This window comes from Dermochelys coriacea, chromosome 3, assembly GCF_009764565.3.
Source record: "Dermochelys coriacea isolate rDerCor1 chromosome 3, rDerCor1.pri.v4, whole genome shotgun sequence".
NCBI lineage: Eukaryota > Metazoa > Chordata > Testudines > Dermochelyidae > Dermochelys > Dermochelys coriacea.
The window spans coordinates 15,380,246-15,402,011 of record NC_050070.1 but is presented as its reverse complement, the minus strand read 5'-3'; the positions used below and the strand labels follow the sequence as shown (position 1 = coordinate 15,402,011).

Here is a 21,766-nt window from a genome sequence, read left to right as displayed (position 1 = left end):
TACATTTAGCAGTATTTTTTTTTCATTAAAACCACCTCCCTCCAGGTCCATTTTTAAGAATTGATTAACATACTGTAGAATAAGCCCCGTTACCAACAGCATAAAGATTTACCAAAGAGATTCAAACAAACAAAATGTGACAAGTGGGATTTTCCATGGTATTTAAGGAACAAGTCTCACTGGCTGTCAATGGGACTTGTGTTCCTAAATCACAATTGCATGGAAAAATCCTAGAGCTTTGTGGAGAATCTACCTTACCTGATTATGGCACAAAACATGTTTTATTCTTAATCTTACAAATCTTGTGAGAATTCTGACATATTACTCATAGCATGGCAGCAGCCTTTGCCTTTAAGAGAAAATGGTAATATCTAATGAAACTTGCTCTATTCCATAGCAATTTCCATATATGCAACAGAAAAAGTTTATTTTACTCACTGTGCTTACAATTCTGTTTGAAGGTTTTGTTCCTACTTGTAAGTGAGAACAAGCAAGTCAGTACTTTTGCATACGCATTTCCAGCGTTTGGAAACGTTTAGAACAGTGCCAGATGTTGGAACTGGATAATGGGGGGTGAATCACTCAAATTGCCCTGTTCTGTTCACTCCCTCTGCAGCATCTGGCACCAGCCACTGTTGGAAGAGGATACTGAGCTAGATGGACTCCTGAGGAAATTCTGCACCAAAAAGTTAAAAATTCTGTGCACAGAATTTTAAAATTCTGCTTATTTTTTCAATAAACAAGCATGGTGGCTCCAGCCTGGCAGTGGGGAGCAGTGTCCACTGGCTGCACAGACATGGAAGATCACCCTGCATTCCCCCCCCCCCCATCTCCAACATGGACTTGGCAGTGAGGCTGACCCAACTCTGACAGTGCAGGGGCCAAGGCCTGCCCGATAAACACCCCAGAGCCCTGTCCATCCATGCCAGGTGCACCAAGATACTAAGCGAGAGGGACAGTCTCTCACACATGCTCAATGCTGGCCCCCGATCCAGGTGTGGGGCAAGCAGGCTCAGCCCGGCAGGATACAAGTGTGGAGGGGTTTAGTGCAAGGGGATCCAGGTGCAGGGTGAGAGGGTTCTGTGCGGGGCAATCTGGGTGTGGGTTGTTTGGTGGGGGATCTGGATACACAGGGGCTCATTGAGGGGTTCTGAGTGCAAGGGGAAAGGGAACCTGCAGGGGATGCTGGGGGAGTGGGACTTAGTGTGGTGGAGGCCTGCGTGCAGCTGGTTGGGCGCAGTGGAGTGGGGGTCTGGATGCAGAGGGGAGGACCTTGATAGCAGGGTGCAGGTGTGGGGAGTGAGGCTTGGTGGGGGGAGAGGGAGGTTCAGGTGCAGGAAGGTTCTAGATGCAGGGGCTGAGGATCAGCAGGGTGGGCGTTTGAGTGCAGGGGACTGTGTGGGGGGATTCTAAGTATGGGGAGTCTGGATGCACGTGGGATGAGTGATAGGGGCATGCAGCAAGAGGGAGTGCAGAGCTTCCTGCAGTCAGGGGAGGGTTCTGGGGGTGGGTCTGACCTGACCCCAGCAGCTCCTTGTAAGGGAAGAGGAAGTTCTGTCCTTTCCCGGACCCCGCAGCCCAGCCAGGACTAGCAGCTGAGCTCAGCACAGGGTAGGAGCCAGCGGCTGGGGTGTGCCTTCTCCACAGTGATTCACCTCTCCACCAACTGCTCTGGATGCCCGAAACAACATGCCCGCACTGCTGGGGAGGGTTTCATGACCACTCTTCTGGCTTCCCTGTCATTTTCTGCAGGGAAACAAAGACATCTGCAGAGGACATGAATTCTATATGCGCGCAGTGGTGCAGCACTGGCTTAGGAGTATAGATAGACCCATTCGTCTGACCCAGTATGGCCATTCTTATGCTCTTAGTTTAATATTCCTGGGGTGCTCTGTACTTATTTGCTCTGTTTTTAAAAAGGGTGTTCATCCAACAGATTGTAGTAAATTAATTATAGATGAAGGAAGTATTCCTTATACACTAAAGAAAGTAGTGGAGAAATCTAAAAGATCAAGACCAGATAACAATGCACCAGCATCAGCTTTATTCCATCTTGTTCTATTGTTAGTATAGTAGTATAAATGCAGAGTTCAAACTGAAGTAAATATTGTTTACCATAAAGGAGGACAAAACATTCAAAGTAACTGGTGCAAAATAGCCTCACATTTTTTAGGAGAGCTATTCTAGAAAGAAATCTTCACAGTGCTCATCAGAAAGCAATGTTGCATAATGTACAGTTATTTGTATACATCTGAGTAACCTTATTTAAGCAAACCCAAACTTAAATCAAGTATAGTTCCAGTAGAAATATAGAACTTAAGCAATTTACATATGCAAAAAAGTTTAAACATCAATCTAGTTATTACAACTATTGGTGCACAGATTAAGACATTCAATAGCTGAAACTCCACTGGTCAAGAGCTGCCCAAATTCTCACTTAAATGAAGGCAGCACAATTTTAAGAAGCTACATGCTGGAACTATCAAAACATCTGTAGATTCCATGTAGGCATTTTGTTAGCACTTTCACACTTGTGTAAGACATTACAGAAATATGGCATACGAGTTAGATATTACTTGCTCGGCTTCTTGAAAACCATGCTCAAAATACTTCTATATTGTAGAACTCGGATATCTCGGGAAAGTACATGTTCATAAGACTTTGCTTCTCCAACACAACACTAGTGAACTAGAAGCCTTACTCGGTGGCATTTTCAGGACTGCTGGACAACATATATGGATCAACCATTACATCTGTGCCACAACAGGCCCTTTTTTCTAGGAAAAAAGAGGAGAGAAAGACAGAGGTAAGAATAGGACCATGAAGATCCAAAAATATACTTATGCAGTAACAGTCATTAAAGAGTGTGACCTGTATGTTTGATAGTCTGAAAGATTGTAGTACAATTTCAGACCAACTTTGTCTACTTCATGGTCCTGTACTAAGTTTACCCCAAAGATTACACATTTGAAAGACCATTGTGTACAATGAATAACTAAGGCAGCTGGAACTTTAGCCAAAGGTGAAATGATTCACCTGGACGCAAGTGTGAAATGTTTACAAGACAGTCTCGCGTTTTGTGTTGTATTGTTCAGTTTAAGAGCTAACCTATTCCACCTGCAGGTCAAACATAATAGTCATAATATATATTTAAAAATGTAGTGCAAGATAGATGAATTCAAATTGGAACCGGTACAGAGAAGGGCTACTAGGATGATCCAAGGAACGGAAAATCTGTCTTATGAAAGGAGGCTCAAAGAGCTTGGCTTGTTTAGCCTAACCAAGAGAAGGCTGAGAGGAGATATGATTGCTCTCTATAAATATATCAGAGGGATAAATACTAGGGAGGGAGAGGAATTATTTAAGCTCAGTACCAATGTGGACACAAGAACAAATGGATATAAACTGGCCATCAGGAAGTTTAGACTTGAAATTAGATGAAGGTTTCTAACCATCAGAGGAGTGAAGTTCTGGAACAGCCTTCCAAGGGGAGTAGTGGGGGCAAAAGACATAACTGGCTTCAAGACTAAACTTGATAAGTTTATGGAGGGAATGATATGAGGGGATAGCCTAATTTTGGCAATTAATTGATCTTTGACTATTAGCAGTAAATATGCCCAATGGCCTGTGAAGGGATGTTAGATGGGGTGGGATCTGAATTACTGCAGAGAATTCTTTCCTGGGTGTCTGGCTGGTGAGTCTTGCCCACATGCTCAGGGTTTAGCTGATCACCATATTTGGGGTTGGGAAGGAATTTTCTTCCAGGGCAGATTGGCAGAGGCCCTGAAGGTTTTTCACCCTCCTCTGCAGCGTGGGGCATGGGTCACTTGCTGGACGATTCTCTGCACCTTGAAGTCTTTAAACCATGATTTGACAACTTCAGTAGCTCAGACATAAATTACGGGTTTATTACAGGAGTGGGTGGGTGAGATTCTGTGGCCTGCGTTGTGCAGGAGGTCAAACTAGACGATCATAATGGTCCCTTCTGACCTTAAAGTCTAAGACTCTTTCGTGTTTTATTGATAAAATGTTGATTCTGTCAACATGTACAGTTTGTATCAGACATTCAGATATTGTGACATTCTGTGGATAGATGAGTTTGTATCTGAAGATTTTTTAAAGTTAAAAAACAATCATTAACAGGATTGAGTGAAAGGGAACCGGCCACCATTTGCAGACTTATACACACTTGACTAAGATATTCTGATTAGATCTCGCTTGCTCTCTCATAGGCACGCACATATTTTGTAAGCACAGAAGAACTGTTAATAGAATATTACAGTTAAAAAGTCAAACGCTCAAGAGTTAGGAAATGCCAGCATGACAGTTACCTATGCACTCCTTGCACATATGCATGCCAACGGTCTAATTACATGATCACATGCTATTGTTTCCACATGACCCGTGCTTCATTCTATGCACAAGACGGATGGTGCTCAATGATCAGATATTCAATATTTTATTTTATCCTCATTCCACACCCTGTATAATGCACACTATTCATAACCTGCTCTGAATGCAGGATTATTAATTCCAATATGGCACTCTCGGGGGGGGGGGGGTAATATCCCCATTTTACATATGGGGAGTTGAGACAGAGAATAAGATCAAAGGTATCAGCTAGTTTTCGGTGCCCTGAGACACCTAGGATCGGATTTTTTAGAGTACTTAGCATTATATAGCACTCTATAAGTTCAAAGCACAGCTCCCATTTATTTCAGTAAGATATGAAAGCTCAACACATCAGAAACCATGCCCACAATTTGGGCATCCAAAAAATGAGGAACACAATTAGCAACTGCCTGTGGAAAGTTTGGTTTAAGAGCACCCCAGTGTAACCCCAGCATCACACAGGAACTCTGTGGCACAGGCAAGGATAGAATCCGGTTCTTCAGGGTAGCATTCACTTCCCTGGATCACCGGACCCACTTTCTCTTTCTGCAATGCACTGCCTCATTCACTACACACCTTTCAACTTCTGCAACAAATAATGCAGGACCTTACAGACAACAGTCTCCTTTACCACACAATCCTAATTCATCCCCAGAGCAAGACCACCCTGTACACTGAACGAGGCAAAGGACTTGTGGAAAAAATAATGTGATCATGTAATTAAAGGCCATCAGAATGTATATGTATATTTCAAGGAATGTATATTTCAAGGAATCCCTGTTGAGGTTACAGGGACAAACCATCCCGATGAGTCGAAAGAATAGTAAATATGGCAGGCGACCAGCTTGGCTTAATGGTGAAATCCTAGCGGATCTTAAACATAAAAAAGAAGCTTACAAGAAGTGGAAGGTTGGACATATGACCAGGGAAGAGTATAAAAATATTGCTCGGGCATGTAGGAAAGATATCAGGAGGGCCAAATCGCACCTGGAGCTGCAGCTAGCAAGAGATGTCAAGAGTAACAAGAAGGGTTTCTTCAGGTATGTTGGCAACAAGAAGAAAGCCAAGGAAAGTGTGGGCCCCTTACTGAATGAGGGAGGCAAGCTAGTGACAGAGGATGTGGAAAAAGCTAATGTACTCAATGCTTTTTTTGCCTCTGTTTTCACTAACAAGGTCAGCTCCCAGACTGCTGTGCTGGGCAACACAAAATGGGGAAGAGATGGCCAGCCCTCTATAGAGATAGAGGTGGTTAGGGACTATTTAGAAAAGCTGGACGTGCACAAGTCCATGGGGCCGGACGAATTGCATCCGAGAGTGCTGAAGGAATTGGCGGCTGTGATTGCAGAGCCCTTGGCCATTATCTTTGAAAACTCGTGGCGAACGGGGGAAGTCCCGGATGACTGGAAAAAGGCTAATGTAGTGCCCATCTTTAAAAAAGGGAAGAAGGAGGATCCTGGGAACTACAGGCCGGTCAGCCTCACCTCAGTCCCTGGAAAAATCATGGAGCAGGTCCTCAAAGAATCAATCCTGAAGCACTTAGAGGAGAGGAAAGTGATCAGGAACAGTCAGCATGGATTCACCAAGGGAAGGTCATGCCTGACTAATCTAATCGCCTTTTATGATGAGATTACTGGTTCTGTGGATGAAGGGAAAGCAGTGGATGTATTGTTTCTTGACTTTAGCAAAGCTTTTGACACGGTCTCCCACAGCATTCTTGTCAGCAAGTTAAGGAAGTATGGGCTGGATGAATGCACTATAAGGTGGGTAGAAAGCTGGCTAGATTGTCGGGCTCAACGGGTAGTGATCAATGGCTCCATGTCTAGTTGGCAGCCGGTGTCAAGTGGAGTGCCCCAGGGGTCGGTCCTGGGGCCCGTTTTGTTCAATATCTTCATAAATGATCTGGAGGATGGTGTGGATTGCACTCTCAGCAAATTTGCGGATGATACTAAACTGGGAGGAGTGGTAGATACGCTGGAGGGGAGGGATAGGATACAGAAGGACCTAGACAAATTGGAGGATTGGGCCAAAAGAAATCTAATGAGGTTCAATAAGGATAAGTGCAGGGTCCTGCACTTAGGATGGAAGAATCCAATGCACCGCTACAGACTAGGGACCGAATGGCTCGGCAGCAGTTCTGCGGAAAAGGACCTAGGGGTGACAGTGGACGAGAAGCTGGATATGAGTCAGCAGTGTGCCCTTGTTGCCAAGAAGGCCAATGGCATTTTGGGATGTATAAGTAGGGGCATAGCGAGCAGATCGAGGGACGTGATCGTTCCCCTCTATTCGACACTGGTGAGGCCTCATCTGGAGTACTGTGTCCAGTTTTGGGCCCCACACTACAGGAAGGATGTGGATAAATTGGAAAGAGTACAACGAAGGGCAACGAAAATGATTAGGGGTCTAGAGCACATGACTTATGAGGAGAGGCTGAGGGAGCTGGGATTGTTTAGTCTGCAGAAGAGAAGAATGAGGGGGGATTTGATAGCTGCTTTCAACTACCTGAAAGGGGGTTTCAAAGAGGATGGCTCTAGACTGTTCTCAATGGTAGCAGATGACAGAACGAGGAGTAATGGTCTCAAGTTGCAATGGGGGAGGTTTAGATTGGATATTAGGAAAAACTTTTTCACTAAGAGGGTGGTGAAACACTGGAATGCGTTACCTAGGGAGGTGGTAGAATCTCCTTCTTTAGAGGTTTTTAAGGTCAGGCTTGACAAAGCCCTGGCTGGGATGATTTAACTGGGACTTGGTCCTGCTTTGAGCAGGGGGTTGGACTAGATGACCTTCTGGGGTCCCTTCCAACCCTGATATTCTATGATTCTATGATTCTATGATATGCATCAGGAGGCCAAATTAAGGTTGCATCTTAATCGTGGCATTTCCTCACTTCTGAGGGCTTGACATTGCAGCCTCAATTTTTTCAATGTAGTTTTGTGTGTAATTTCTTGGGTTTTCAGAAAACAAATGGAAAAAAAAAACCTAGAAATTCCTTCATATGGCATGTGATCCATCTAGGTGTCAATAAGCAGTGGTGGAACCTTTTAATCCCTTTTCGATCCACCACAGATCTCAGTCACTTGAACTAGTGGAATTCCTGATTGCAGTAGTAGGTTGCCAGCACTAAAGGGCAATGAAACACACACTTTGCCAGAGTGTTTCACAAATATTTATTAACTGCAGTGAGAGTGAGTGAGTTTCTGGAATCTTGGGTTCCATTCCAGGCTCTGGAGGGGAGTGTGCTCTAGTAGTCACACACTCTTCTGCCTATGCCACCCCCATACTTCACCCCTTCTGCCCAGTCCCCTCTAGCACACCTCCTTATCCCAGCCCTCTCTCTTCCCCATGCTTGTTTTTGTCCCAGTCTCAGTTTCTTTGCCCAAGTTTTGCAGAGTTAGGTGCAACTGAAAACAGGGTCTTAACAGGAAGTGTTGGGCAATCATAATAATGGGCAGTGCTATCATTCCTGTCTATCATATAAATTGTCAATGTGACCTTTTCAAACAAAAAGACTCAGGAGAGAATTTACTTGTCCATATCTTTAAAAGCCAATTTCCTAACTTCTGTAACAAGGATACCTTACATTACTGGGGGAAAAAAAAAAACCAAAACAAAAACAAAAACATGAATCCTGGCAATACACCAGACAAACTTAAGTAAATCGGTGCTAGTAGTCGGAAGGTCTATACACCTTTGACTCAAATGAGAAAAGCACATTAGCTAATAGCTTTTCAGGCACTGTAAAAAGTCAGGAAGAAAATAAGTATCACCAGCTAAGCTTTTTATTCCTAGTATCAAGTTAAACCCCATCATCTCAGAGAAAAAACAGAATGACATAAGGTTTCTTGTACTTTTTTTTGTAAGAATGAACAAAAATAAGGGAAAAGCTACAAAGAGACCACATGCCTCAGGTGATCAGTAATGGATACAAAGACTTTCATGTGACAGTCACTACCACTTTACAAAGATTTGGGAGCCTACAAGACTTGACTTGTGATCAAGGTTCAATTCTCCAGGTGGAAAAGTACCCAAGAGATAAGCCTCAACTGGTACCCTCAGCAGAAAGGCCAAGGATTTGACCAGGCATGAAAACAGAACTATTATTTCCCCTTAGGGATATAGTGCTTCCAGACATGGCAATATGGGGAGTCTTGCACTGTTACTACCTGTGCTGTACCTGCTAGTGAAGAACCCAGAAAATTATTCTACAGTGACCAGTTAGTCCAACCGCATTTCACAGCTGGAAGTTCTGTTTATAATATACTAGAATATCATGCTTTTAGCCTTTTGAAGCATAAGACAGGTACTTAACATCCAACTAAACAATGAACTCTTCATATGGCAGGAGTTTAGAAAATAAAATTTAAAGTACTACCTTTCAACATTGAGCCCTCCACTGATAAGGAGTGCAAGTTATCTGTCACATGGAACTCTCCCTAAAACAGAAACAAAAACAGGTTCTGCTGAAAGGGACAAAAATGCAACTGCTGTAAGACTTTTTGTATCTGCATCTGATTTAAAAGTAGACTGTTTTTTACATTAACACTCAGGTATTCACTCTTGATCAGTATGAGAATTATTTTCCTATCTCAACCACTAGAATTGGCTTTGTGTCCATCTAATTTCTTCAAGCCAGGCTTCTGTTGCAGGAATGAAGAAGCTGAAAATTGATTCCACCACCTTCTTCATAATAATCAGCATCTGTGACAAATGACTCTGGCATAATTCAATATTAGGTTCCTGGACGTATGTGTTGCCATAACAGCACTGTCCACAAAGCAAAACAGAAATGCAAGACCCCTTTAAGATCATTTCTATTATTAAATAGTTATGAAATATTTCACATTGTTCCTTGTGCAATGTTTCTTTAAGTTCTTTGTTAGCATTATATTGTCAGAATTGATGCACCAATAGCATTATTCAGAACTGCCAAGTCTGACAGCAATAAGCAGCTTTCTGCACTTCCTGATATTCCTTCTGCTTAATACTGTGTTTACTCACTTTCAATATCATCCGTTTTCTGGAACTGGGTTTCACACAACCCAAAATAATATTCCTTATCAAAGTAACTGGCTGAGGGGTAGCCAGTTATACTCCACTCTTCAGGTTTTAAAAAAGGAGGGCCACAGCAGTCACTTAGAAGCTACAGTGTATCAGGAAGATTGATAAACTTGAACATTAAGATTTTCCAGATAAAGGTTGGGTGGGTGTTGGTGTTATCCCTCATGGTCACACAAAGATTACACCTCAAAATTCCAGACACTCGATATTTTATCTCCATTAGGTTTCCCCAAATATTTACCAAGAGCTATAATACTGTACCTCATATGGACTCTTAGTCACTTCAGGAATACCATTCCAAACATTCTCAGGATTCACTATCTCCTCATTGCCATTAGAGAGATTCAAAACCTATACAGATAAAACATTAACCTTAGTCTAGTAGGCATTACCAGTTATACAGAATAGACATTACACAACACATTAATGGAAAAAAAGTCCACAACTGGCATATCATGTAAAACACTAAGTATACAATTCCTGTAAAATGAAAGAAGGGAGGAAAAAAAAAAAAAGAGTATATAGTGTTCAGTTTCTGGTTCAGACATTTATTCTTCTAAGGTGTATAATCAGATGTCTGCAGCTACTCTTCAAAACCATTCAAAAAATCAGACTAGGAAACAAAGATTTAATAGGAAGAGTTCTTGAAAACCTTTACATTGGCATCTCCTGGCATCCACTTACCAAGTGAATTTCCATTGAGTAACTCTATTTACCAATACAAGAGGCAACTGTAACTATGTATTCTAGAAATCCAGAAGCAGCAAGCAACACTAACTACAGTGGAACCTCAGAGTTACAAACACCCTGAGAATGGAGATTGTTTGTAACTCTGAAATGTTCATATCTCTGAACATAGAATCATAGAATATCAGGGTTGGAAGGGACCCCAGAAGGTCATCTAGTCCAACCCCCTGCTCAAAGCAGGACCAAGTCCCAGTTAAATCATCCCAGCCAGGGCTTTGTCAAGCCTGACCTTAAAAACCTCTAAGGAAGGAGATTCTACCACCTCCCTAGGTAACGCATTCCAGTGTTTCACCACCCTCTTAGTGAAAAAGTTTTTCCTAATATCCAATCTAAACCTCCCCCATTGCAACTTGAGACCATTACTCCTCGTTCTGTCATCTGCTACCATTGAGAACAGTCTAGAGCCATCCTCTTTGAAACCCCCTTTCAGGTAGTTGAAAGCAGCTATCAAATCCCCCCTCATTCTTCTCTTCTGCAGACTAAACAATCCCAGCTCCCTCAGCCTCTCCTCATAAGTCATGTGCTCTAGACCCCTAATCATTTTTGTTGCCCTTCGCTGTACTCTTTCCAATTTATCCACATCCTTCTTGTAGTGTGGGGCCCAAAACTGGACACAGTACTCCAGATGAGGCCTCACCAGTGTCGAATAGAGGGGAACGATCACGTCCCTCGATCTGCTCGCTATGCCCCTACTTATACATCCCAAAATGCCATTGGCCTTCTTGGCAACAAGGGCACACTGCTGACTCATATCCAGCTTCTCGTCCACTGTCACCCCTAGGTCCTTTTCCGCAGAACTGCTGCCGAGCCATTCGGTCCCTAGTCTGTAGCGGTGCATTGGATTCTTCCATCCTAAGTGCAGGACCCTGCACTTATCCTTATTGAACCTCATTAGATTTCTTTTGGCCCAATCCTCCAACATAACGTTATGGTTGTTCTTTCAAAAGTTTACAACTGAACATTTACTTAATACGGCTTTGAAGCTTTACTACGCAAAAGAAAAATGCTGCTTTCCCATTTTTTTTTTTAATAGTTTGCATTTAAGCCACCACTGCACTGTATTTGCTGCCTTTTTTGTGTGCGCGTGTCGGGGGGTGGTCTTTGCTGCTGCCAGATTGTGTACTTCCGGTTCCAAACAAGGTGTGTGGTTGACTGATCAGTTCATAACTCTGGCGTTCGTAACTCTGAGGTTCTACTGTAGCTATTTTAATCTCTGTAACCTCTCTAGTAATCTGAGAGTCTGGAGACTGTGGGATGCACGTGGAGCAACCAAAGCATTTCTAATATACATGGAATCTTTTCTACACATGGAGAGAGCTGTGAAGTCCTACTTACCCTGGTGCCTTCATCAGATATCTCCAAAATCCGAGCCTCACACCACTTCAGACATGTCCACACCATACATTTGGAGCCAACAGCAAACCCCTCTAGATTACAGGCATGCTCACTTTGCTCTACAAGATTTGAAATGTCACCAAAATTTGCTGTAACAGTTTTAGACTTGATTAAAAACGGTCAGTGTATTTAACTGCCTCTGCCTGCTGCCTTTTCTGTCTCTGTTTGCAGGTAAGAAACTACTCCTATCTGTTAGAGTTAGTAATGGACGAATTTTACAGGAGACTTTGCAGTGCTAACTCATTACTAAAATCCAGGAATTTAAAAGGTTTTACAAGAGTGTCTCATGGATGACATAACACACTGTTCATATATTATTCTTTTAACAACAACTGCACTTTTTATGCATCTTACCTCAAAGACCGCATTTCCCCATCCCCTCCCCACATGTCTAATCTTAACATTAGAATTAATTTCTTCTCCAAAACACACCCCAGATCAAATAAGTTAAATTTTGCATTTGCAACTGTTGATTTTTTTAAAACAAAATGTTACTGTGCTATACAGTATGAGTCTATAGCTCTTTAAAATAAATTAAAAGGTACATACCTGCACCACGACCAGCTAAAGTTGCATCCTGCTTTTCTCTTAGTTCGATTTCTTCTTCATCTGAGGGCTTATGCCTCAAGGACTCTCCACTCATAAGAGTATTTTTATACTCTCTGAACACTTCATGCAAGTCTGGTTTCATTGGTTCTGCACAACTCTTCTCTTGCAAAGTTAGCCATTTCTTACATTTTTCACCTCTGCTGTCAGCTTGTCCTACATCACAAAGCTCTACGGGGCAAGTAGACACTTGCTTTTTAAAGTCAGTTTTGGGGAATGAAAACTTATCTGCAGAAGTCTCTAAAATAGATGATTCCAACTCTAACGTGTCCTTCCTTGTTTCATCACCAAGAGAAGCCTGCACTTCAGATGGCACCAGTTCCAATACCTCTTTTCTTTCAGCACCAAGCTGAGACTGTACTTTGTGCGTCTCTGGTTCCAGCTCCTTTCTGGCTCCATTACTAAGTAAAGTTTTTACTAGGGAAGACTCCACTTCAAACTCAATTGGTACAGCTTTCATTTGATGAACTTCAAGCAAGTCCAAGTCCCAATCCACACTCTCCTTTGTTTCTTCACCCAAGGAAATCTGTACCTCAGATGGTATCAGTTCAAATAGTTTCCCTCTTTCACCACCACCACATACAGGCTGTATTTCAAGTGACGACTCCATTTCCAACCAATTCTCTCTATTACTAAATGAAGGTGACACTTCAAGTGATTTCAGTTTCATTAGCTCCCCCGTTTCATCACCCAAAAGCTGTATTTGGAGTGATTCCACTTCTGACCATTTTTCCTTTGTTTCATCAGTTAAGGAAGTCTGCATTTCTAGTGACTCCAGTTCCAGCACCTCTTCCTTTGTTTTGCCACCCAAGAAAGGGTGCCCTTCGAATGACTCTAGCCCTTCAAGTGACTCTAGCTCCAGTAAGAGCTTTTTCAGTTCATCAAGTGAAGAGTGCGTTTGTAATTGCTCCATTTCCAACAGCTTCACATTCTCACCCAGGGAAGGCTGCACCTCAGCTGATGGAAGTTCCAACAGCTCCTTTCTTTCTTCACCCAGGAAAGACTGTACTTCAAGTGATAATTCTAACATCTCTGCTTTGAGTTCATCATCCTCGAAGAACTGTGCTTCAAATGGCTCAAGAACTAAGTCCTTTGCTTCACTATTGGCAAGAAGCTGTGGTTCAGTGGTTTTTGGTTCTGCATATACTTTTGTTTTGCTATTGCTCTCTTTTTCCAATAAAGGATTCCCTACTTTATTAAGTATTTCAAAATTGGTCTGATGCTCATCAGCAGTTTTGAGACTCACTTTTTCTTCAATTTCTGCAGTATTTAGACATCCATTGTCTGTCAGGTGGAATGGTTCTGCACAGAGTAAAGCATCCTGCAGAGCAGTATTTTCTTGCTCAGCATCTCCAGTAGAACCCGCAGCTTTTTCAAGGCAAACGGCATTTGTATAATCTGTCCCTGGACCCTCATTCTTTTCACTGAATGCGTTCTGAATGTTTGCCACAGTCGTGTCAGTGTTATGCTTCCAAAAACATTTCATCTCCTCATTAATGTTTTTTCCATTACATTCCAGTTTAACAACAGATAAGGGAATTTCAGAAGAGCTATCCTTTTGTATTTCTATTACTGTGACCTCTAGTAAATATTCTGCAGTCATGTCATAGAACTTGTCTTTTGCGTCATTACTCCATGAACCTTCTGGGGAATTAAATCCAGACAGACAGCATGGAAATGCTTGCATAGGTATTGTAAGTAATAGATCAGGAATTTGTCTAATCATCTCTCTGCCAACAAGTTCCTCAGATCCATAATCCACATGTCTCACAGTTAGGTTGTTATCTTTTATGCTGCTAACTTTTGCTCTGTAAAGTTTTCCGTCTTCACTATACTTTGCTATGCAAATATCACCACTTCTAATACTAGATCTGAAATCATCCACACTGCTTATTTCAAGTTCTCCAATTTCCTGTAGTTTTTTTTCTAAGTGGTTTATATTTTCTGGGTCAGCCATCTGACACCAAAAGTATTCTGGGCCCTTTACAACAGTGACATAAGTTTCTACAGTCTGAGCTACCTCTGGAGTCTTCCAGAAGAATGATTTAGTGTCCATTATACTAGAAGCTTTATTTTTCTCATCAAAAGGCAGAGGTTCACACTGATTTGTCGTATCAGTACCACTCTCTCTCTTGTTAAGTGCTTCTGTTGACTGAGATTCTTCTTTCATTGCAAAGGTTTCATTAATCAAATCCACTGCTATCATACCTTGCTCATCATAGAGAACAATTTCCCATCCGTCTTTGAGTTTCTCTACAAATTCACAGTTTATTTGAACTTCACTTGTTCTTTCTGAAAAATAACTCACTGCTTCCTGTGTCCAATCTGTAACCTGTTTAGACTGAACTCCAGCCAGCGAGGAATGAATACTCATCATTGGAATTGATGAATATTTTTCAGGGAGTCTATTTGTTTCACAAACATTAACTACTGAAGTGTTGCCATAATCTATATATTGTACACTGATCCGTTCATCAGATAGTTTCTGTTTTACTACAGCTCGATACCACAAGCCATCTTCTGAAAAAACTGCACAAATTAAGTCTCCTACTTGTAACTGTTGTTGACTGAGACCCTCTGTTCCTGTTTTATTGTTTAATCCTTCTGAAATATTGTTAAGTTGAGGCTCATCACTTGCTAATTGAATATAAAAATCTGAAGGGTTATTTACATGAGAAATGTATACTAAAGTTTTCAGACCAGGCATTAAGTTCCTTGGAGGCAAGTCACATATGCTTTTAAGTGCAAAGAGTATACTATTTTCTCCTTGATTTCTAGTTTTAACAGTATCAGGTTTGACAATATCAGACTTTATCTCTTTTTTTATAAAGGGTAAAGATTTATTTTCACCTACTTTTTTACCCACTAAGGGAGTACTTGCTGGGAGAAACACTTTGTTAGAGTTAAATCTTTCCACAGATCCTAGAAATCTGGTTGACAACTCTCTTTTTGCAACAGGTTCGAAGTGTTTTACATCCTTGCATACAAAATTGGTTTTGGTATTGCACTCCTCTCCTTGGATTTCAGATCTCCAAGTTCTATTCTCAGACTCTCTCATGTATGTTGCTGATAACTTCATGTTTTCATTCCCCTCTTCTTTAGCATTTATGTTTTTAGAACGTAGAGTTTCATTTTCCACATATTTGTTAGACTCTCTATTTCTTGGTAAGCTTAAACCCTCTTTCATTTTTGCATTAATTTGAATATTGCCATCATACAGTTCAACTATCAGCTTTCCATCAGATTCTTTTGCTACCACTACCATCTTTAAAGGCTTATCTAAAACAGCGGTTTCAAACCATGTGGTAGCTTCTTTTGGTACATTAGAGATATCAGATAGTGAACATTTTATGGCTTGCATTGGCAAAAGCAAGATATCATATGCATCACTGGGTATAGAAATCAAGTCTTCTTTCTTTACCACCTGTATATTCCCAAAGTCTACAAAGAAGACTTCCTTATTAGGCTTGGTTTTCAAAACTACTCCTCTGTACCAGTGATTGTCAGTGTACCTTGCAAGATACAGGTTTCCAGGGTTCTGTGACATTTTTAAACTGTGCAGTACTTTGCTTAGTCGACCGATGTTATTTGTGAGCTGTTCTAGGACATTTGCACTTCTGGCAAGTTGGCAGTAAAATTTCCATGGATTGTCAACATGTGTTACATAAATCTCTTCTTCACTTCCAATTTTGATGTCATGTGTAGAATAATAATAAGAGTGTAGCTGAACAGAGGATGCCAGAGATTTTTGAGGTGGTACAGGTCTGGCCAACCCTTTCTCGGTTAAAAAATGGCACACACTCTGAAAAGGTGTAATTAAGTCCACAACATTAAACAGCTCTTTATTGTTTATGGCAGCCAGAGCAAATATTGTACACTTCAGTTCCAAATGATCTGCTGTCTCATCAACAAACTCCTGAAAAGCTAGGATTGCTTTTTCATCCCAAATAAAAGGATCCTGACCATTTGGTTGGATTAAATTGTAAAGGCTGCATCTGAAAGCCTGAGCCTTTAATTTCAGAAAATTTGCATTAATTGAGCAGAGATTCTTTACAGAAACCATCTCCTTGTTCCCATAGTCAACATATATCACTTCTACCTGTTCTGTAGAACGCTCTCCACTAATAATCAAAGCTCTGTACCATTTCTCATCCTCTGAATACTTTGCTAAACACACTGGACTTGCCCAGTGATGTGGCTGTGTTGAAGTCTTGCAATAATCCTGAATTTCAGCCATTAGTGTCTTAAGTTCTTGGTTGTTTCTACTCAACTGACACCAAAAGTAACCAGGACTTTCAACATAGGATATTACCACCTGAACTGTACTACCAACTTCCAGCTGACCTTCATAAGGAGATCCTGGTTTTATTTCCAAGTAGTACTGGGTAAGAGAGGAGGGCAGATTTAGGTTTCCCTTAATTTTTTTTTCATCAGGAGCTGAGTCACTTGATAAATGGCAAGTTTCTGCAGTAGGCTGGTCTTTGACAGTCAAAGGCACAGAGGGATTCAGCGCTATACTGTCTCTTATTGTTTTGGATCGCATTCCACTCTTCCTGGCTGTTGAACTCACTAGCTCCCCCTCTGCAGCACGTTCTTTGGGATCCGGCCCCAGAGACTGAGTAGATAACTTCTGAAGAGTCTCTGGAATCTCAGCCCCCTGGAATTTTGCATAGCCTCCTTGGGACAAGATTTTGCTTATATTTTTCTCCCCTGTTTGAGAGTGGTCAAGAACTTCAATCACATGCTTGTCACCCTGCGTACCCAACACCTGGATCACCAGCTCTTTGCTCTGGACTGTCCTTTTAAAGTGAGCCACAGACTCTTTACTCCATGTCTCTCCCAGGGGAGAGACATCTGCCAAACAGCACTTCAGAGCTACAGCAGGCAGCTCCCTGAATTGAGGCAGCAGCTCCTTCACCTTATACCAGTCCAAGATCTCCCTGTTGCCTCTATCCACCAGGTGCACTTCCACCCCATTCCGCAGCACCCTGGTGATAACGGCCCGATAGTAGGCGTTCTCCTTCCACTTGGCGCAGCACAGGGATCTCGGCTGGGGCTCCAGGACGATGCCGTCCAGCTTCTGGGCTGGGGAGTAGAAGTCGCTCATGCTCCGCATCAGCTGGCTGAAAGGCAGCAGGTGCTCCTTCAGCCGCAGCCAGAACTCGGACGGGTCTCGGACGAAGGACACCTGGGCATCGTAAAACACTCCCACCTTCAGCCGCACGCCCGGCAGGTGGGCAGCGGCCGGGTCCCTCTGAGCGGCAGTTGCAAGGAGTCTGTCCGGCGGCAGCGGCCCCGGCTCCTTAGGAGGGGCGGCGTCCTCCTCTTTCGGCGGCTCGTGCGCTCCCTGGCCGCCCTGCAGCAGGCTGTGGGCCAGACAGCGGGTCTGCACCCCATAGAGGCAGTTCAAGTTGAGGCCCTTCTCTCCGTACAGGTTCACGTAGTAGAGGTGCTCGAAGGGGCTGTAGGCTTCGATGCGGGCGCTCACCGCCTTTCCCAGGAGCAGCGCCTTGAGCCCGCTGAGCTGGGAGCGGGACCAGCCGCAGCCCCCGTCCGAGATGCCCTGCAGGGCGCACGGGTAAGTCACTACCGGCATGCGGAAACACTCCACGGGCAGGCGGCGCAGGTTAGCCCCGGTGACGAATTCCTTCCTGCCGTAGTCCACGCAGATCACCTGGGCCACCGACCGACCCTGCTCCCCGGGGAAGATCTCCAGCAACAGCGCGCGGTACCAGCGGCCGTCTATGCCGCGTGCGGCGCAAGGGGAGCCCGGCTCGGGTAGCGGATCCTGCTCCCACCTGGCCGCCGTCTCGTACGTCTGGTGCAAGGAGTCCGAGAGGCGCTGGATCTCCTGGGACAGGCTCTGCAGCTGGCAATAGACGCGGTGCGGGTCGGAGATCTGGGTCACCAGCACCGGCTCAGTCACCCCCAGCTGAAGTCGTGGGTAGAAGAAATCCAGGGTGCCCGGGCCCGGCTGGGGAGCGGTAGCCACAGGGTACTGCGTAGCTGCAGCAGGGCCGGGGAGCTCCGGCTTGGGCTGGCCGTGCAGGCGGGGCGCTGCCAGGCAGCGCTTGAGCAGGGCTCGGAAGCAGCTGGGCGTGATCTGCTTGGCCAGGCCCAAATGGTGCATCTGGGCCAGCAGCCAAGGCAGCTCGAGCAGGACCAGGCGCTGCGGCATCAGCACCTCTCGCACCAGCCCCGACACCTGCTTGGCTTGCAGGTAGCCGAGGAACTCCAGGGCGCCCGCCGTCCAGCTGGCGGCCGGCTGCTCCCCGCCGCCCGCCACGGCCGCCCCGGCGCCCGGCGGCACCAGGTCGGCCAGCACGCAGCCCAGCACCTCGGAGGGCAGGTGGAAGAATTCGTCCCCGCCCCGAGCCAGGTAGTAGGCGCCGGCCGTCACCGTGCGACCCTCGTCCAGCAGGAAGACTCGGCAGTGCGGGCCTTGGCGGCTCACGACCCGGCAGCGGTGCCAGTGGTCCCCCAGTTCCACCAGGCACAGGTCCCCCGGGCACAGCCCGGCCCCCGCCGCTGGCCAGACGGCTCCCGGGGCGCCGACCAGGCGCGGACCGGCCTTGGCCTGGATGTCCTGGTGCAGGCGGGCATACTCCTCCCGGCGCTCGCCCGGCAGGCCCCACAGCCGCACCAGCGGCACCTCCGGGTGGACGTCCACGAAGGAGACCCTCAGGCCGATGGTGGTGCCGGGACTGGGGATCCCCTGCACGGAGCACATCCCGCCGCGCGAGCGACCCACCCACGGCGCCCTGGCAAGGGAGCTAGCGGCCGTTCCGCGGCTATAGAGGCACGTGACCACGCCCAAACTGTCCAGCACGAGGCCGGCCCGCTCGGCTCCACTGATATCGGCGCTTCTTGCTCACGTGACCCTTCCCGCCGCCGCCGGCTGCTCCGTGGGCCTCCCTGGAAAGAACGTCCGTTAAGCGAATGAAGTTTGTGTTCGGAGGGGGGGGGGGTCGCATTGGTCCCGCCCGTTTTGCCCAGGAGGGGGGGGGGGTAAGAACAGCTTGGGCGGCCCTTGCCCTCAGAGGGGAAGGGAGGGGGGGTGAGGGTCCGCAGTGCCCCTTGGGGCGGGATGGGTGGGTGGAGGCCTGAGCGGCGCCTACAGGCTACGGGGGCTCAAGGCGAGCCCTTAGGCGCTGGCCGCTGGTCTCGGGTGAAGCAGAGCATGCTGGGACTTGTTTGCACGCCGCTTGACAGCGGGGGAGAGCATTGCATGCTGGGACTTGTTTGCACGCCGCTTGACAGCGAGGGAGAGCATTGCATGCTGGGACTTGTTTGCACGCCCTTGACAGCGGGGGAGAGCATTGCATGCTGGGACTTGTTTGCACGCCCTTGACAGCGGGGGAGAGCATTGCATGCTGGGACTTGTTTGCACGCCGCTTGACAGCGGGGGAGAGCATTGCATGCTGGGAGGGACCTGCCTTTACAGGCTACTTGGGCTGAGGACCAAGCATTGCGTGCTGGGAGCTGTCTCTTCAGGCTCAGGGTGAAGCATTCAGCTATGGGACTTGAGTACAGACTCCTTGAGGTCAAGGTGAGGTGTTGGATGCTGGGACCTGCCACTACATACTGCCCAGGGTGAAGCATTTCACCCTGGGACCTGTCTCTGTAAATTGCAGTTTGGGCTCAGGGTTAGGCGTTACATGCTGGGAATTGTCTGTGGGCCGCACCCAGCTGCTCAATTCAAACAGTGGTTGTGATGGCAGTGCACAGCTGGGAGCATGTTTCCGTGTGGATGCAATCTGTGTTACACCTCTACTAGCTGGACCACATGGTTGGTATGTAAAATTTCTCTAAGGCACACAAACCGAGGACTGGGTGCTAAGCCCAGCTCCCCTAAACCACAGGACAATAAGCTCCTAATATTAGCCATTAGGTGTCATAAAGTAATTTTGCAAATTAGCAGGACAGCTGTAACTTAAACAGCTTCCCACATCTGTTTGTGGGCCACTCCACCATCCCAGAATAGCCAATGCACAGAACCATCTGTACCCCAGAGCTGCCCCTGATACACCCCTGCAGCAGGGCTGAACTGGGGCAAATGAGTATAAAGGTTTTACACCACTCCTGGTTCTCCAGGGAGTCATCCTTAGCCTGGGGAATTCTAGTTAGGATGATCTGCTCAGTGCGGGGAGGGATAGCTCAGTGGTTTGAGCATTGACCTGTTAAACCCAGGGTTGTGAGTTCAATCCTCGAGGGGGCCATCTGGGGCAAAAATTGGGGATTGTTCCTGCTCTGAGCAGGGGGTTGGACTAGATGACCTCCTGAGGTCCCTTCCAACCCTGATATTCTATGATTCTATGATCTATCTGCATTCCTGTGGCATAGAGAGGGAATGCAGCTCAGAAATGAGGCCAGCAGGTCTAAACACATTTTAAAATGTAGTGTTTCAAGAAACGTGATACACTATATAATTGACAATGTTGACCAAGTAATATCTGTAAACAAGGTTAAGATTTTTTCACAGATATTTTTAATAAAAGTCATGGGCAATAAGGAAAACTTAATGGAAGCCCATGACCTGTCCATGACTTTTACTAAAAATCTCCTGCAGGGGCTTAGAGCTCCAGGATCCCCCTGCCAAACAGGAGCTCTGGGATACCCCCACTGCCTGCAGCGACCCAGAGTTCTGGGGAGGCCCCCTGCTGCCTGCATCTCCCTGCAGGCAGGGAGACCCTGCAGCTCCTGGCTGCCAGGGGCTAAAGTCATGGAAGTCACGGATTCCATGACTTCTGTGACCTCTGTCAAAAAATCGTAGCCTTACATATAAATGTACACCCCCCCAAAAAAAATCAAACATAGGTGTTTAAAACAAAGCACCTAAATAAGAATGGCCTGATTTTCAGAGATGCTTAGTTTCCCGCTGAAGTCGATAAGAATTATGGTCACTTTACATTGCTGAACATCAGACAATTTATTCAGATGGCTAATGGATTTAAGTGTCTAATTTTGGGCACCTACGTTTGAATTTTGTGGCATGGGTGTTTATTACTGTACATTAGTATATTTGGCACTTAATGTACTTACAACTTTTAATACTTATATTTTATTTGTAAACATAAAGCATGCCAGATTCCTGCCATCAATATTAAACTTTATTAAGCACTATGTTTCTTCCTTAAATATTTCTTGCCTAGGTATAGCTTTAGTAAGAGCCAAACAGTGTCTTTCATCAAAATGCTGTAATACACTGAAAAGTGACTGTAAAAATAGCATCTGAAAAGATAACTACCTATGTGTATCCACGGTTATGTCTACTTGGGTGGCCAGACTTGCAGGGCCATTGAAGGTGAGGGCAGAATTTTGCCCGCAGACTTATTATTGATTGTGATGGTGTGTGAGAAATAAGGAACTCAGGTTGAGTTTTCAGGACAGTTAGAAAAAAAATTCTGCTTATGAACAGAAAACATTTGACATCAAAGACACTGAGACATGAACATGGAACCCTACGTTTTTACAGAGCAATTTTTCAGAGCAGGATTGGACTTTGTGTTCCAGCACACTGTCCAAATGCTGGCTAGTGTCAGCGGGTTGTATCCTCCCCCTCCTCTGAAAT

At 45.1% G+C, this 21,766-nt stretch overlaps 1 protein-coding gene across 2 annotated transcripts; it reads right to left on the bottom strand.

Moving 5' to 3' along the window:
- Positions 1-2,021: 2,021 nt before the first annotated feature.
- On the bottom strand, positions 2,022-19,353 carry TDRD6 (tudor domain containing 6). 2 transcript variants are annotated; one of them, XM_038397097.2, is made up of 5 exons: positions 12,139-19,353; positions 11,530-11,678; positions 9,709-9,798; positions 8,762-8,822; positions 2,022-2,777 (listed from the first exon to the last, which is right to left on the bottom strand). In XM_038397097.2, the coding sequence occupies exons 1-5, from the start codon at positions 18,923-18,925 to the stop codon at positions 2,698-2,700; spliced, it is 7,167 nt and encodes a 2,388-aa protein (XP_038253025.1). In that variant the 5' UTR covers positions 18,926-19,353; the 3' UTR covers positions 2,022-2,697. The 2 variants fall into 2 exon arrangements, with proteins under 2 accessions (XP_038253025.1, XP_038253026.1); XM_038397098.2 differs by having other exon boundaries at positions 11,530-11,648; positions 12,139-19,351.
- Between the last annotated feature and the right edge of the window lie 2,413 nt (positions 19,354-21,766).